The sequence below is a fragment of the Glarea lozoyensis genome (assembly GCF_000409485.1).
Source record: "Glarea lozoyensis ATCC 20868 chromosome Unknown GLAREA5, whole genome shotgun sequence".
NCBI lineage: Eukaryota > Fungi > Ascomycota > Leotiomycetes > Helotiales > Helotiaceae > Glarea > Glarea lozoyensis.
Genome location: NW_007361000.1, coordinates 2012880 through 2029798, shown reverse-complemented (window position 1 = coordinate 2029798; position 16919 = coordinate 2012880). Strand labels below are relative to the sequence as shown.

The 16919-nt window shown below is 43.7% G+C and overlaps 9 protein-coding genes across 9 annotated transcripts; 4 read left to right on the top strand and 5 right to left on the bottom strand.

Annotated features, from left to right (window-relative positions):
- Positions 1 to 180: 180 nt before the first annotated feature.
- Positions 181 to 1036, bottom strand: GLAREA_04856 (uncharacterized protein; the record flags this gene model as incomplete). The annotated part of the gene is made up of 3 exons (XM_008087233.1): positions 181 to 636; positions 699 to 832; positions 883 to 1036. The coding sequence occupies 3 exons, from the start codon at positions 1034 to 1036 to the stop codon at positions 181 to 183; spliced, it is 744 nt and encodes a 247-aa protein (XP_008085424.1).
- Positions 1037 to 1643: 607 nt separating this feature from the next.
- Positions 1644 to 2483, bottom strand: GLAREA_04855 (uncharacterized protein; the record flags this gene model as incomplete). The annotated part of the gene is made up of 3 exons (XM_008087232.1): positions 1644 to 2102; positions 2153 to 2295; positions 2354 to 2483. The coding sequence occupies 3 exons, from the start codon at positions 2481 to 2483 to the stop codon at positions 1644 to 1646; spliced, it is 732 nt and encodes a 243-aa protein (XP_008085423.1).
- Positions 2484 to 3228: 745 nt separating this feature from the next.
- On the bottom strand, positions 3229 to 4978 carry GLAREA_04854 (uncharacterized protein; the record flags this gene model as incomplete). Its single annotated transcript, XM_008087231.1, has 2 exons — positions 3229 to 3938; positions 4093 to 4978. 2 exons carry the CDS (start codon positions 4976 to 4978, stop codon positions 3229 to 3231), a joined length of 1596 nt encoding a protein of 531 aa, XP_008085422.1.
- A 679-nt stretch (positions 4979 to 5657) lies between these two features.
- GLAREA_04853 (uncharacterized protein) lies at positions 5658 to 6158 on the bottom strand (the record flags this gene model as incomplete). The annotated part of the gene is made up of 2 exons (XM_008087230.1): positions 5658 to 5976; positions 6049 to 6158. 2 exons carry the CDS (start codon positions 6156 to 6158, stop codon positions 5658 to 5660), a joined length of 429 nt encoding a protein of 142 aa, XP_008085421.1.
- Positions 6159 to 8198: 2040 nt separating this feature from the next.
- GLAREA_04852 (PLC-like phosphodiesterase) lies at positions 8199 to 9508 on the top strand (the record flags this gene model as incomplete). Its single annotated transcript, XM_008087229.1, has 3 exons — positions 8199 to 8208; positions 8271 to 8466; positions 8527 to 9508. 3 exons carry the CDS (start codon positions 8199 to 8201, stop codon positions 9506 to 9508), a joined length of 1188 nt encoding a protein of 395 aa, XP_008085420.1.
- A 564-nt stretch (positions 9509 to 10072) lies between these two features.
- On the top strand, positions 10073 to 10837 carry GLAREA_04851 (uncharacterized protein; the record flags this gene model as incomplete). Its single annotated transcript, XM_008087228.1, has 1 exon — positions 10073 to 10837. One exon carries the CDS (start codon positions 10073 to 10075, stop codon positions 10835 to 10837), a length of 765 nt encoding a protein of 254 aa, XP_008085419.1.
- A 1089-nt stretch (positions 10838 to 11926) lies between these two features.
- GLAREA_04850 (uncharacterized protein) lies at positions 11927 to 13032 on the top strand (the record flags this gene model as incomplete). The annotated part of the gene is made up of 4 exons (XM_008087227.1): positions 11927 to 12280; positions 12333 to 12656; positions 12759 to 12881; positions 12928 to 13032. 4 exons carry the CDS (start codon positions 11927 to 11929, stop codon positions 13030 to 13032), a joined length of 906 nt encoding a protein of 301 aa, XP_008085418.1.
- Positions 13033 to 14602: 1570 nt separating this feature from the next.
- Positions 14603 to 15312, top strand: GLAREA_04849 (uncharacterized protein; the record flags this gene model as incomplete). The annotated part of the gene is made up of 3 exons (XM_008087226.1): positions 14603 to 14649; positions 14702 to 15150; positions 15203 to 15312. The coding sequence occupies 3 exons, from the start codon at positions 14603 to 14605 to the stop codon at positions 15310 to 15312; spliced, it is 606 nt and encodes a 201-aa protein (XP_008085417.1).
- Positions 15313 to 15408: 96 nt separating this feature from the next.
- Positions 15409 to 16633, bottom strand: GLAREA_04848 (uncharacterized protein; the record flags this gene model as incomplete). The annotated part of the gene is made up of 3 exons (XM_008087225.1): positions 15409 to 15429; positions 15480 to 16560; positions 16611 to 16633. 3 exons carry the CDS (start codon positions 16631 to 16633, stop codon positions 15409 to 15411), a joined length of 1125 nt encoding a protein of 374 aa, XP_008085416.1.
- Between the last annotated feature and the right edge of the window lie 286 nt (positions 16634 to 16919).

The window sequence follows — 16919 nt, the reverse complement described above, 5'->3', positions numbered from 1 at the left end:
TTTTTTATTAACTTTGCCTGAAAGCCATATATTTTCTGTGCCCAGCAGAATAACATCATTCCAGCAGCTTCGTTAGAATTAGAGGTAGAATCATCTTTCCAAGCGCCTATTCATCCAAACTTTTGAGAAATCCAGATGTGTTACTCCCCAATACTACCACATCAAAAATCCAAGATACCTCTACCCCTTGACCACTCTCTTTTCCGCCCCAACACAATCACTTTCCATCTCCGCAATCACACCAATAGGTTGTCCACCTAACTCCACGCCAACACATTCCTCGGTTGTAATCAAATCTTTACCTTTCTCGGTCTCCTGCGAGCTCATTACCTCTGGTATATCACCAGCTTGCTTCTTCGCAAATAAGGAGTTCCAAATACCCGGCTGTGACGTGTTTTCGGGAAGACTGGGGGTTCCAACAATTTCAGGTTGGGTCGTGTGGGGTAAAGTAGGCGGTTTGGTCTTATATTTCTTGTATAAGAGGAAGAGCAAGGCGAGGAGGACGATAGTTCCCAAAGATGTGCCTATTGAAATGGATATAGTGGGCACGTGGGAGTTTGATGATGGGAGTGAGGTTGGGCTTTCGAGGGTCGACGAGGGTGTGGTTGGAGTTGAAAAGGAGGTGTTATGGCTTTTCTACCATCACTCAAATTAGCTCCGTCTACTTATCTCCAAGAAAAACATATTTATCGAAATACCTCGGCAATAAAGATGTCGCTGATATTATGTCCATTGGTATCCTCAATTTCCAATGCAAGGGCTGCCCCATCCGTTGCACGATCCAAAGGGACAGGCCAGGTATACCGGTATTCACTCTCAGATTCCTTTATTTCTATGCGATCATTAAAATGGTGCTATAGATGGGTACAGAGGGCAGCTAACGTGCGAGTTGTCTAAGAATTTCGTAATAATCTCCAGTTGCATTAAAATGTTCGTATAGGAGATTCAAAATGACGTCGCCAATCGAGTTTCTCCAATAAATATCTAAATTGTATCCTGGAACTACGGTGTAGCTTTCTTCGGTGAACTCGACCATTATGGTGGTGCTGTGGAGGTAATGAAATATTCAACGTGGGAATTGGTGGGAGGGGCGACAATGATATGTCGACACTTCAAGTCCTCATTTTAACCGCCACTTCAATTGAAATTTGTAGCACGTTCCTCAAAACATGAATCATAGAACACGATTTGCCCCTTACTCCATCTCTTGTGCAATAGCTCGCGTGATTGTGACAGCAAACAACTCCTGTCCCCTTCTCAATCAAGCGGCATGCATGGCTCGATGGGAAGTTGCATACTTGGTTGGATGCTTTCGCTTTGTGTGGAAAAAATTGGATTTCTTGTTGAGAAGACAGGCGATTGTGACATCGTGAGCCTCAATCGTCATGTAAGGTTGCCGTTTGGAACTCTTTTGCTCGCTCAAATGAATGTAGAGATATCATAGTGAGCTTGATCCAGATATAGATGATTTAGTTTGATAGCCTCATGTACCACGTCGACGGAGAACTGCATGCTTGACAGGCAGAAGAAGCCGGCACACTTGGGTGTATGACGGGAAGAAGCATGATGCGTCCTCGTTCCCTCACCGCATTTCATTCGTTTCAATTGCTTCATGATATTGGAGTCTTCTCGGCTATGATTTCTCAATAGATATCCTCATCCAATTCCACGGTTTTCCTTCGCGCTTCAAGCTCAGATATCGTATCTCGTTTCGAGTTCCCCATCTCAAGGATCTGTTGTGAAGTAGAGCATAATTCAGGTTTGCGGAATCCTGAAGATTTGAACAACTTTTTGATGCCAGCGGGTGGTGTCTCACCTTGGTCGTTCTCGTTTGTGGAAATCTCCTTGGAGTTGGAAGATTTCCGCCTTATACACCATCTTCCACATCGCAAGAGAACGAAGAAAGCGGTGAAGGCTATACATGAGATTGCAATTAGGAACATTACTGTCAAACCAGTTTTACTGACTCCAAAATCATTCGTAGACGGTACGTGGCCTTGGTTATTGCCGGTGGCAATAGAGGATGTTGGAGGGGCAAGGTTGTGAGAAAGGGTACTAGGGCTTTCAAATACAGTTGTTGTTGGACTTGGCACGGCTATGGTCTGATATTTCGTTAGCGCAGGGTATCGAAACACCCAGGTTGAATTATTACCTGAAATCCAGGTAGTATAGCAACGGGTATGAATTTCGGCGATGTCGATGAGTTTCTGTCATCTGTTATGATGACCCTAAAGAATTCTGCTGTTGATATGTTGTAAGGAACAGGCCATGGGAACGGGTTCATTAGCTGACCAGCTATTTGGGATGTGTTATCCGCTGAGCCTACAATCACTACCACTTGATGAAAACAAACCTGCTAGCTGCTGATCCGCTGTAGTGTTCCTCAATGTGATGAACTCGAGTCCCACATTGTCATTCCAAGTGATAGGGAATACCTGCCCACGGGTTACAGCATTCCAATTGCTATTCGTGAGGACCACCATATCTGCGAGAGAACTAAGAAAAGAATTGAAATAATTTCTGGGAATGAATAGTATGAATGTCACTACAAGGAAGAGACTGCCTTTCTTATCTGAACTAGAAATGTTTCGACCGCCAAATCTGAAGCGCCGTGTGGAAACGAGCATGAGACCAGTCTGGGCCTCGTTCGCTAGTGACGGAGTATCATTGAGTACGATCATACAGCCCAGAGATGTTTGGATAGTTCGGCCGCGAGGCATGTGTAGGTAGGCACAGCTTCAGTGCTGCAGAAAACCATATCGAGGTACAATTTCAGGCCACTAGGTTGCAAGTGTATTTCCGCAGATCGCCCCGAACGTTTTGCATGTACACATTTAATCCCGTAGATCATGTAAGAAATGTTTGAAAGAACTTAGAGATGTCTCAATATATTGAGTCGTACAAAAAGGAGTTCCTCAAACATGTGACCAACACCAAGTCGGGTTTGTCGCATATGCTGTGCAGCGCATAGCGAGTCGCGGATTAGGATTGAAACCACGGCGAAAATGACAATAATCAGCTCTATTAGTCTTCGGCAGTTTTATGAATATGGCCTCTTAATAAACTTGTTAAGTATGCTACTTTGGATTCCAGGTTTTGGGGAACATTAGTATAATGAGTGTAATGTTCAGTTTCCGCCGCAAATGTAAAACCGAAGGGGGTGGTAGTACAGGTCTACTAGCGACGTTGAAGTACTCGTTGGATAAATAGAGGCCATCCAGGTACTCATCAACCGATGTACACTGGCATCTTGCTGTCCCAATACTCGCTGGGAAGTGGTTCGAAGTCCTCCATTAAGTGATGGCATCGCTGCCAGCAGAACGCACGCAGCATCATCGACACCCAAGCATCCTCAACTTCGATGGAGGTGACCGTGGTCGCGTGCTGTGATGCCTTATTATTGGTCAAGAGCATGACATTTTTGACCACATCCGGCATGACATAGTCAATATATCTGAGCATTGTGTGGAAATGGGTTCGATTAATTTCAATAGAATCCATCCCTGCTGAAGAGATTTCAGGTGAGATGCTCTGACGGTTCAATTCTTCTGTGCGATCTTTGAGGCTTTCTTGTGTAGCCGCATATAAATGTTGGCAGGCGAGGCGGTTATATAGCACTTTAGTTTTTTGTAGGAAGGCTGTCAATCTAGAATGAGACTCGATAAGAAGCAGTCTTAGCTCATGTTCAACAGGTAGAGCATGTTTCTGTGAATCCTGGCCCCTATTCCATACCTCAGCATAGGCTGGCGTATTCAGCTTCTGCAGGAGAGAATTGACAACACTCAATTGTCCGCACTCCTGTTCGCCTCTTGCAAGAATCATTCTTTTAACCTCAGTCGAGAAAACAAGAAGTCCTTCATATGATGCAGTAACACCTCGTGGATACGAAATTGGTGAAGGTAATCTGTCCATCCAATAAGCGGCCAGGTTTTTAGTAACTAAGAGAGGCTGAAGACATTAGGATTCATCACAGCCGAAAAACGTGGAGACGGGGTGGATATACCGAACAAATTGGGAGTAAGTCAGACAATCCTAGAACATTCTTTTCTCCTCGACCCATTGCTGTTTTGATGCATGATAAGATAGTCTCACACTGCTTGCGTGTTCCGTAGACAGGAAAAAAGAACAGCTTGGGCAGACTTCGAGCCAACCCCTGGTACGATCCAATCTCAAGGTCAAATACCGGGCCTAACATACCGAACAATTGCGAGTCCAGCGCTACGCGTCCAAATGCCATCTTATCGGCTTCAATGACTGGCGTATAAGTCAAATTGCTAGCTTTCTTCCGACTTGTAAAAGCATACTGAACGATGATTCCAAACGATCGAGCGACAGTAGAAGTAAACATGTGCCCATTTCCTTCCGCTCTCAGTGACTCAGCAGGATCAAAGGTTTTCCAAGTCATGCCAAGTCGTATGCCCATGATCGCAATCGCAGATATTGTCGAAGTAGCCATGGGACGTATGATATCGGGGGGCATGAAGTCCCATGATTTATGAATGAATTGAACGGCAGGAAGTCCAATCATTTTACAGCCTCCTAGTGGTTGACCACGGAATTCCAACATGGCCTCGGCTCCTTGCGAATGTAGTTGGGCCAGTAGAGGCACCCAACATGCAAGTTGGTCACTTTCGTAGAATAGGCGTCCTGTCTCGTTGTACCAACCTTTGGCTGTCATACTTGCTTCTAAGCTCTCGCATGTGTTCGTCAATAAGCAATTGCCGTCCACTGTCGCTCCGATTGGTGCCTGTAGGTGATACTTGTACACAATGCGAGGGACAACAAAGGTTGTTTCCAGTCTGAACTCTGACCATCGGAAACGGATTCTGGTCTTCTTAGCCCAATGGCCCATAACAGAGGCTTGACATCTTCGATACCCATCAGCTGTTGCGAAGTACTGTTGGAGAAGCTGCCCGAGAGCGGTTATGAGCGCGACAAGTGCGATGACAAGCGCTGAAGTAGCAATGGAGTCTACCATCTTTCACAGAGAAGATGAGACGTCACGTGAATGGGAGTGCGGTTCATACACCAAGGGAATTCTTGCTGAGCATCACGAAGATTGTAGGCTCCAAACGACCAAATATTGTACGGGTGGCTGGTGTTGTTGTTGTTGGTTGTGCAGAAACGTGTACAGGGTTTCTTTCAGCTGCAGCTGAGCGGCTAGGTCGAGTTGTTGACAACGTGACTTGCGGGTATGTTATCAAACTGCAAGAAACACATCTGAAGATGTAACTAAACTCACAAACTTTTGAACTCGCTCATAATCTTTTTGTAAAGCTATTTGTTCTTGTTCAAGACCAATAACTTTCCCCACTAAAACAATATCGAAATAAGTCATGTGATCATGTCCAATTCCCATCTAGTAGAGAAACTACGACAGAGTGAGCCACATTTAGTTGTACATTATGGATAGAGATGGCCAATGAAAGGTATCAACGGGTTTCAAACAATAATAACATTTATACAGATAACATGTCCAAACTCAACACCAAAACTTTAACTCAACTCACGGCGCCGCGATGAGGCATACAAAACTTGATGAAACCCGAAAAGCCCTCAAAAAACTCCAAACTTTCTCCTGTAGCCCACTTTGCCCAAACAAATTGTTACACTCAATATTGATTACCCAAAGAAACGTAAGGCGCAGCCTGGTAGAGTTAAGCAAACTCAGCAGCATTACGAAGAGCAGTCTCAATGTCCGGAATAATACTACTCAGGGCCTGCTTGAGCTCACAAGCTCCTCCTAACCAGAACATGACGCTACGTATACGTCCTTCCGCAAATGTCGTATTTTGGGCAGTCTCGTCACATTTATGTTTGATGATTGGTCCAAGTGTGTCCTGGCAATTACCATCGCTGAATGCAATGACATCTTGGAGGGGCTCATGATCGGTAAAAATGCTTTGTGCGTCTTGGTCGACTGGGATACAGTTGCAAGTATCAGTGCCTTTCCATTTATAGTATTTGTCGTGGTCGCTTATAGAGAACATGTTAGTTATGACTGATAGAGGTTGACTTCGGAGGTAGTGTTTTTATTTGATGACTTACTTGCAAGCATTGGTTGTATACATGCTAACATGATTTGCGTTCCGTGCTTCAATGGCCTTGGCTGTAACAGCTGAGATAGACAAAAGCGTGAGAATAAGTGAATATTGCATTTTGCGCGGTGAAAAGTTGGGGGAAATAAAACAAGCTGGGTGTAATGGTTTGAGCAAATCGTCAGTGTATGGATATGGATTAATCGATTCAAGTGTTGTTAATCGACTGTGCGTTTAAGTTGAAAGTGCAGTGTTGAAAATATAATACACTTGTTAAGTGAAACTGAACTGTACTTATGGACCAAAGATGAACCATTTTCTCATCCAGAACTCCTTACAAAAGATGAGATGGTCACCTCCTTCCCACAATAAGGGAATGTCATCAGATCGATTTACAGAAATAGTCAAAAAAACCAAATCTTCTGAGGATCGTTCAACTGACTCGTTAAGAAGGCATATCTCTCATACACAGTCCAAAACGGATGAGAATATCGCACCAGGAGACTCCTGACGATTGAAGAATGACCAGTGATGTCAACTTCAGCCTTGGGATGGAAAAGCGTCCTCTACTTAAGAGGGGCTCATACGTTCTATGGAGAAGTCTCCCAAATCAAGTTTGATACTTGAGTAGGATGCAGGAGATTCCTTTCAGTTCACCATAATTCCACTCGATACTGAATGTATCTCTGGTAGCTCTCTTAGTGGAGACCTTGATCCTTGTATCCACACTGCTTTGGCTTCTATTCCCTCGACCAGGGATAACATCAGGACTTCGGTTCTCAGTTCCAGAGATACTTGGGAACCTACAGAGAAGTCTCAAAATGTTCACCTTTAAGTGAAAATTTGTCGAATGGGGTAAAGATCTTGATGATAGCATCCCACTATTTGTATCTCGCTTAAAGCAATCGCGAGTATATCTGGACCAACACAACCTCTTCTGTAACAGACTGGCACCCGTTAGTTGAGGTTGGATTGTGGCGCATTTGCTCATGCTCTAGCTTCTCAACACCATCATGAAACTCCGCCTAGCTTGATTCCCGCATCAGTGGAACTTTCAATTCGGCGCTACATATGACTGAACATCAGGAGAGTGACTAACCAGGTACTCCTAGTTGAAATTGCAAAATCCTGAAGTTGAAGACTCGCAGAAATGAGCCTGTTTGGGTCAAGCTTGTGCAGGAAATCCTGTGCCACACCCCACTATCAAACTCCACATTTTCATTGACTTTGGGCTAATAACCAGGAAGGAAGCCCAGCCTCATAATAGGGATCAAGGGATCCAGAAAAAGTCAGATCTTTATAAATACAAGCTTTCTTCAACAGGGGATGCTTTGAAGCGAGCGAGGCAAGGAAGACAAGCAATTGCCATCGTGCCGACCAGCCGCCGGAAGACTAATAGTTAGCCAATCATAACAAATCTAATGCATTATTAGCTGTTTCATCAGTCAGTCATCTTCAATCTGTCCGCGCGACAACTTCTCGTTCAATGCAAGCGCTTTCTCGTAAGCGCCGTTAGCTGGAGCTGTAATATCCCCACCATAAACAGATGCTGAGCTTTGTTCTCAAGCATAATTTTGGTTCTCGCGATACTCGAATTGAGGAAAATATAAAATTATCGAGTAACAAGATCCAGGTGGCATCATCAACTCATCACGATAAATGACGGACATCCTGATGTTTTACGCAAAAGAATTCAGCGGTCGTGCGCTAAGCTTTGCTTAAGCGAGGGGCCTCCTACGGGTTGGATTTACGAAAAAAGGAGTATATCCTTGTCATACCTATTCCTTAGCGTTGAATTCGCGGCTGGATATAAGAGTGATCAAATCATCTGCTCATATGATGCAGAAGTCCAACATGTTGGTTGGTGTTTCAATCACCACATCAGGATTGAACCATGTTGTTGGGAAATGGATCCATCGCCAACACCGCGGCGGCTGGAGCAAGCAGTGATATAACCTTATACATTGCTTCCCTTGTTTGATTTCTACCGTGTCGAAATTATTGTGCAGAAATGAGCATTTTCTTTTGTCAAACTCTCGATTTCCTTTCTACTTCATAAATTTCTTAACTTCAGATTTCTTGTTTTTTTCCAAACCATTAGACACGCGTTTACGTCGCCTTTCAAAGCAGGACTTTAGAGATTATTCAACTATAGAAAAAATGGTGTCCGGTGAGAGAAACACTACACATATGCGTTTCTCTACCCAGAAGCTAACATTGGAAACTTTACAGCGGATGTAGAATATCCATCTTCTTCATCTGAATCTAGTCTTGCTTCTACGAACAGTTCCGAAAATGGCAGTTGGAAACCTTTAGTTGCTTCCAACGAAAAATGGAACTATTTGGGAAGATCAAACCAGAAAATCTTCCGGAGACGCTGGTTTCGCATCCTCACATTTTTCCTTGGTTCAATAATTCTCGCTCTTATGTACGTACTTTCGTGCACAAACCCCATATGAACTTGATAAACTGACCGTAAATCTCGCAGAATATGGATGTCACTGCTTCTTAGTCTCTCAAGACATCATAGACCAAAAGCGCCCTCAAACAAAATTAGCTCCATAGTCGATGTTTGGAAGAAGCCAACAGACTCCATCGATTTACTTTCACCATGGGATTCTGACTTCTCTCGAGGGGTTACTCCATTATCATGCCATTCCCATAATGACTACAAACAAGGTGCCCCCCTATTCAAAGCTCTCGCAGCCGGCTGCATGGGCGTTGAAGCAGACATTCATTTACCATCTAAGAATGGCAGCAAAGACTTACTGGTAGGTCATAAGACACGATCACTCAGATCAGACCGGACACTCCAAAGTCTCTATATCGGTCCTCTTACCAAGGTTCTGGAAAACCTAAATGATAATTCCACTACAAATAACGAAACCAATGGTTGGAATGGTGTTTTTCAATCAAGTCCAAACACTACGCTCACACTTCTCCTGGATTTCAAATCCAATGGTGCTGATCTCTGGCCATACGTAAACCAGCATCTGGACGACCTTCGCTCAAAAAACTGGCTTACTCACTGGAACGGATCATCGGGACTGACATGGGCACCACTAATTATCGTCGCAACCGGAAACGCGCCTTTCGATCTCTTGAACTCCAATAAAACGTATCGCGACATTTTCTACGATGCGCCACTCAACGACATAACGAACCCTATTTACGACAACACGAATTCTTATTATGCAAGTACCTCGATGTACCACACTATTGGCCAACAATGGCTCTGGAAATTTAGCTCTAGTCAATTGACCAAAATTAATGCGCAAATCGCGGCGGCATCAAGGAAAGGTTTAATATCCAGGTATTGGGATACGCCATCGTGGCCTGTAACTTTCAAGGAGTACATTTTTGGAGTTCTGGTGGAGAATAGAATTGGATTGTTGAATGTGGATGTGTTTTCTTCTACTTTGTATTATCCGTTGGTAACTAGATTTGGCGGTAATAAACTTGAATGGTGAGTATTATAAGAGAACTATAGATTGTATATTATACTTTGTGGGCCTTCTTCGCGATTCATTTGATAGCTCACACAGATCCACACATTGAATAAGGCGCTCAAGGTTTGGCCTCCAATTTTAACCGAACTTCTTTGTACCATTGTACCACCTTGGCACAGATTAAACCTTGTAACAACATTACGAGTGATTGGCAAATAGAGGCCTGTTGACGGAAGAGTAAGCGCGCCCTTTGCCTATTTGTGCCGCGCGACAATTTGGAAGCAAAATGAAAAAACTGCGACTCTTCTCATATTTCGCTTTCTTGAAAATTAGTAGTATTGGTATCTACACATATTGATCTGGAAGCTCAATTCCCGCCAGGTTGTACCATTTGTTTTTCCACCTACGTGCCAATAAATCTCACAGAAAGACATAGAACTAGCATTATTGTTTTAATTGAGGCCCATTTTAAAACATGGATAACAGTAGGTCAATCTTTAGCTACTCAGGATATTTGTGTTGAAATTCAAAACAGATATCTTGAGATCAAGAATAATAGAGTGTTTTTCTCAGTACCGGGAGAAAATGTTATTCCTCAACAAGAGAGCCCTCGACCGCGAGATAGAAATGCATCAGATAGACAAAGACAGTAGTGAAAAAGAAGACATACAGACTATTCTAGACGAGCTTTGGGAGCAAGGCGATGATATGGAAGCCATCCGACAAGATGTGCACAAGGTTTCAGATCTTTATAATCATATTCCCGATGGTACAATGCCAGTGTTGGGTCATGATGATCAGACGGAGATCTTTGAAGAACTCGAGTTCTCACTAAATCAAACTGTTGATGAAAGCCACTGGCCAATGGTCATACCTGAAGAAATCAAAATCCTCGCGACCTTGACAGGGGGAATCATCGGCCCTGGGTTTCCAAAGTTGCAAGAAAGCACTATAGTGTCAGCTCTCGAGCTTGATAGTGACGAAGCCACATTACCAAAGGATCTCATAGAGAAAACTGGTCTGTCTCCAGATTGGGGGTGGGACGTTATTGCTGGATTTCAATATGGTTATTCGACCTATTGTGGATCGGCTTATGTTGTGTATGGGAGGTGCACAGATTCAGCAGAAAGCGAGGCAAGCGATCTGAACGAGTTTGGGTGGGTGTATATATTTTCACGTACACCTGACATGGACTTTGTAACATATGGCTGTTTGGTCGAATATCTTACCGATTACACAGCAGGGTATGCAGAACACTGCATGGAGGAAAATGATTGTTCGATAACACATGACGCTATGGTGAGAAGTAGGACTCGGGGTAGTGATGGAACGCGTAGAATTGATAATTGAAGATATATCGCTTATATATCTAATTCTAATTAACGATACTTTACATTATTCTCAGGCATAGACCACGTACTTTCAGGTATTGGTTTAGTATCAATCGACCACACAATTTTGATGGAAGCCTGTGTCCACCTTATATCATACCCAGCGTAACGCCTTCTCAAATCTCAACATTTCAAAGACATCGTCGCACTTGCTCTTATATATATCGCGCGGTCGCTCTTTCTTATTTGGAAATCGAATCGCCTTCGGTTTTAGGAACACCTACTGTTGTTCACGTTTTTTGACCTACTATACCTTATAAGCACTACTTATAGCACTTGAAACGAGATTTTAGGATTTACTGATGTCCTAGATAAGTTTTAAAAAGGTATATAAAAAGAAAGAAGACAAAGAAATGGAGAATTCAGGCTATAACTAGTGTCAAAATTCGTGACTATTCGATCAGTGCTTAATTAGTTACTTAAATATAATATAATTATTATAATTGAAATTATCATGATTAAACATTTGTACTATCAATAAGTATTACTAGTCATAAACCTTCTAACAGGAGGGTTCGTACATTCGAAAGTCATGAATTTTGACAACGAAACTTCCTCCATATCTCTGGAGCAGTGTTGAGCAAGCCTGTGCGAAAACAACATACACATACCATAGGAGGTATTCCAGTCTTGTAATCACTATGCTTTTCTTCCGACAAAGTCTCTATATAAGACGTGATTCCCACGAATTCAACATAGACAACTAGACAGTAGATACTATCACAACTAGGCACCTCTCGCTTAACCCCTGACATCCCAATTTTGAAGATGTACCAACTCGAAAATGATTAGGTAAGTAAAGTATAGTTAATTCGAGAATTAAATATCTTGAGGAGATTCGTTTGGCATTGTGAAAAGTTGTTAAGTTCTTAATCTTCTCCACGGTATGATATGGGAAAAGCTGTCTCAGAAGCACCAGAATTGGGTGATCGACCTTGCTGATTGGTCGGTCAACGTGATTTAGGCTGCAACCTCCAGAATTCGAAACAGATGACTTCGTGATATCAATCCTTAATATCCCTTCCTGACGCGTGCAACGCGTTAAACAATGTCGACTATGCTCTCCTTGCTCTCTCAATATGAGATCCTCGCTAAGACAGCTACATACGTTAGTGCCCTCGATCTTTTGCATCTTGGACTTGCGAATTCGGAATTCCATGCCATCATTCTTCGATCTGAGTCTCTTCTCAACCGCTTGAAATTTAATACGCTGTGCGACGGTACTGGCTTAAAAGCGCGTCAAAACTACCAAGGCCTGTACGGCCCGCATCCGGAGTGGTATGGAAGAGGTAAATACAGGGCTCCACACCATGATGATGAGCTTGAAGTGCGCGTATGGAATCTCAAGTGTGATGAGGCAAATGCACTTCCTTGTTTTAGGTGTGGCATAAATGTTTGCGAGGTTGGTTTCTTTCAGACTTTCTTTTTCCTTAGCAATGATTAAGTGTTTCTAGGAATGTCGATTTGTGCCTCGAGTTCGAGAGCCTGCTCTCTATTCTTCTGATCCAGAGCCCCAGCGAAACGCAGCCGGAATGGTTCGTAATCTAATTTGTTATTGTCCAGCGTGCGATGAGCACGCCGAGGCTGGGCTTGATTTTTCGCTCTCGAAAGTTTGCGACTGTGATCAATATAAACGTTGGATATGCCTTCCCTGCAAAACCATGGAAGACACGATATATGCGCTCTACTATAGAAAGCGAACGGTAGAAGACCCGCGATGGTACACTTCCGAAGATTCGCCATTCATGACTCTCCCTAATAATGTTGGTCGAAGACTGGTGAGTAACAAGCCACAAGTTGATGGCTCTCTTCAGCTTCACTTGACTGGAAAACCCTTTCCTCGGATTTCACCACATTTGTTATCTTTCTGACTAAAGCAGATGTGGTGTCCATGTGGAGTAAGACCGCAGAAGGCTGGAAATGTGCGATGCGCGTGGTGCCAGAGAAGGCAACTTAAAAGTTGCTGGACTGATAGAGATTACACTATTCCTGCTTTCGATGAGGTTTGTAAATGCCTGACTATTGTATCACAACGTTAATTCAATCTAGGATCCTGATTGGCCCCCAGAAAGGGATTGGGACTGGGAAAATAAACCCCATGGACGGGGAATCAGGTGGGATAGTTGGATTCCCGAGGATGATGATGAACAGTAAACACGCACCTCTTAGTTCTCACTACACTTGTCTATGAACCGTGAGAAATTGTTTAGTAGAAGTAACCTAATCATGCAGAATCGTGTTATTTCAATATTAGCGTCATATTTTTGTTCATTTGACGACTTATAGCTCTCTCATTCTGCCGTTATTGACTCACTAAGAACTCCGGAGTCTGGACATCTTGCTAGTATAGTTTCTGCACATCACTGAAGTTTCATGGTACATGAGTTACGAGTGTCGCACAGGTGCCGAGCACTGATGGGGAATAAATGAAAAGAAGAGATTATATAAAACGCAAGAACATTACAATGTAAACCAGTTAAACCACAAACGAGTTGAAATTGAATGTTGATTACAGATTCAAGGTGAGATGTCTAGACTGCAATCCGGTTCATGCAACCACTGGATTACGCTTCTCTTGATCTGGTGATGATAAGAAGACGATGCGTAGAGCTTAAAATGTATGTAAAGTCAGTATTCTCAACCCGTACTACGCTTGAAACTGCTTCAAAGCCCGATACAGAGAACCAAAGTTATAAACGTACCCGGTTACAGGTAAGTGAAAAAAAGTGATAAACTCACCAGGGAAATAAATCCTGATGGGTATGAAACAACTTGACGACATGTCAAGGTTACTGTGTTTTCGAAGAGCTTTGCTTCCTCTTTCCGGTACGCAGGCACAATCCTTCACCGGATTTATCTCATTGTGACCACATATACCCCAATAAAGCAACTTTGGACTTAGACCACAGCATTCTTCAACACCCTTCAGAATGCCATTTACTTTGGAATACCCTGAACGACGATTGTCAACCCTCAGAAAACTGCCTCAAAGACCCATGGTGAACCACAACTCGATGCTGAAGCTATAATAAGTACAAGAAAGTGGATGTGATAAATTATCACTGGCTGAGTATATATTGCAAAAGTGGATAAAACAGCCGGTTATATATGCCAGATGAATGAGGTTAATTGTTCGTTTGATATAAATTCGCAGAATCTAGATTTCACACGGTAGTCCCATCACATATCCACTCTCTTTCCATCGTGTAACAACCAACAAAATAGATGATTGCTCCCATCCACAACCAACCAAATCCCAATCTACGCTATCGAATTCTATCGAAATCTTGAAATGCTCAACCCGTGACATTCACCATTTTCTCCGCAGAATTCCCAAACCGTCTCGGCTGTGACCACCAACCGCCGAACCGCCAACGGCTATATACCCCAATCTTCCACAAAAAACGCACGCTCTACCAAAAGTCCACCCTCAAACCACCGTTGCCTGAATTCCAGGCATCCATACCCCAAAAACACATCTCCGTTTCGATATCACACAATCAATTGCATGGGCCATTGCAGAACTCTTGGCGTTTAACGGATGCGCCGTCAGGTACCGCGCATCTGCAATATAATCGGTTTAGATGAAGCGTAGATGAAGCAAGCGCCGTGGACATGTTAGGTTGCTGTGATAAGGTGGGATGGGGTTTGTGTACTTATAGTGTCGGTGGCGTGCGGTTTCGAGAATGTCACGAACGGAAAATAAATAAATAAGTTTGGAGAGATGGTTCAATTAACTATTTCGTCGCTTGGACTCGCTGTGGGATTCTTGTAGGTGTTTTGGTCATGGGTTGTGGCTGGATCTTGCTAATGAGTCGAATAGAGCAGCAATTATCAACGCGCAAGGCTATCCTCAGGATAGATTCAGTCTGGAAATCATCCCTCGAGTCACCCCAACCGACCCTCCGACTCTCGCAAATTACAACAGCAGTAGCCCGATTTATCTCGGATCCAACGGCGGCGTCACCAACTCTTCGAAGGAATATGTTTGTAGTCTGTGGCCCTCGGTCCCATATGAGTTAGGTAGCGAACTGCACTGTGCGAATGAGAACAACGCTCTAGGTATTCAGAGTAACGTAGCGAGTCAAGCATTACATGCGTGTATTCCACAATACGCGTCTGATAAGCCAGTGGGATGCTTTTCTCGTGGCTTCAAGTTTAATTACATAACACGTCTTATGGAGTGGCCGTCGTTTGGAAGCCGTTTCTGGTTGGTAGAGACGAGGGATGGGGCTGGGGAGTTGATCGGTGGACAATCCCTTTGGGCGACTGGTAAGTTTTCTTGTATACTTGGATTTCTGAGATGACTAAATTCGTGTCATAGTTAAATCTGGTGAAGAGAGTGCTCCAGTTGCAGGGGCTGTGCCCGTGTCGTTGAGAGTTTACTCAATCTATAAGATGCCAACGGGGCCACATCGAGCAACGAGATATTAGAAGATAAAAATGGGGATTTCTGGGCATGATCCATGATTTAAGGATCTAGAATTCTCTATATTTGTCTGTTTGTGACACGGAAATCTAGCTCTAAATCTATGACTTTATCATGAAAATCTGTCTTGAATTAGTAACTGTAGACATAAAATATCATCTACAGTGCTTACCTGATTTAAGGCCGTCGCATCCATAGCGGCTAACCGCTTCTGTGCTATGTTTCTCGATCTTACAGCATGTCTCCCCTGCATTAGTGGCGTTGATCGGCCACTCGACGGTGCTGTCAGCGGTACTGAAGGTGTGCTTTCTTTCGTCGTTGGCTGTGAGGGTTCCGATGATTGTTCAACATCCTTTTCGGCTTTCCTCTTTTCTCGTTTCGCCTTTTTCGAACTTTTCGACCCATCTTCTACGTCTAATTTCGCAGCTTTCTCCTTCTTCCGCTCTTCTTTTTCTCTTTTCCGTTTCTTTTTATCCTGTTTATGCTGCGCCGCCGCTGAGTCTTCGGCTGTGTCTTCTGTAGGTTCTGCTCCTTCTCTCTGTTTACGCTCCTTCTTCGACTTCTTTGACAGCTTCACATCACTTAGGATAATCGCTACTTCGTCCTCTGGTTTTGGATCCGATTTCTTGGACTTTTTCGACTTCTTGACTTTGATCGCTACAACCTCTGCGACAGGTTCTGCGAGCGCTTCCGCTTTTCTCTTCTTGGACTTCTTAACTTCCTTGACCGGCTCAACGTCTTCCTCAGACTCGGACTCGGATGAGGAGCCCGACGTACTCGATCCATCTTCTTGCCCTTCCGCCAACTTCTTAACCCTTTCCGCCTCTCCATCAATTAAATGCTGGATCTTATCTCCAATAAGGAACCCTCCCTGCACAAATCGTATACTGCCCCATTTCCTTTCCGTATAGATAGCTCTTTTTAAATCCTCTCTACTCTGTTGTTCTTTCTGGATCTCAATCTCATCTTTCCCATTCAAGCGACCTAGGATATTCTTGAAGACGTCCAGACCTGTGCACTCGCCGTGACCAACCCCACTACCAACCTTCGCACCGAGACCGAGATTGTCGTCTTTAATAGCGACTCGTATATGTGACGCATTCGCAGCTGTGTGGAACTCTGCGTGCTTTGCATCTTTCGCGCCGAGAAATTGTCCTGGTTCCCAACCTTGCGAGGTCATCATTCTGTGACCGAAGGATGAAGTGTCGTTCGTCCATCTTGTGTTATTTGGGTCGAAGGAGAGCTTTACACGCCTGGTATATTGTTAGTAACAAATTCTCGCAGTAATTGGCGAGCGGCATACTTCTTCTCACCGGCGAGCCCCATCTTGATTTGTGGTGATTGAAATCTGGGGGGTTCGTTATCGAGAAAAAGATTGTGGTCGCCCTGCACAAAACTTTAGTGGGGCATTTTGCGGAATGCAGAAGTCGATGAAGCTAGTGTGTGATTGGCTGAGCAACACATACGCCCAAGTTGTCTCGACGCGTCTTGTAATTCTGTGAAGCACTCACATTTCCAGAATCTCACTTGTTTAAACGTTTAACGCTTAGTTTCATACTCTGTACAGCGGATACTTGGAGTCTCCAAAACCAGTCATTCAAAACAGCTCTCT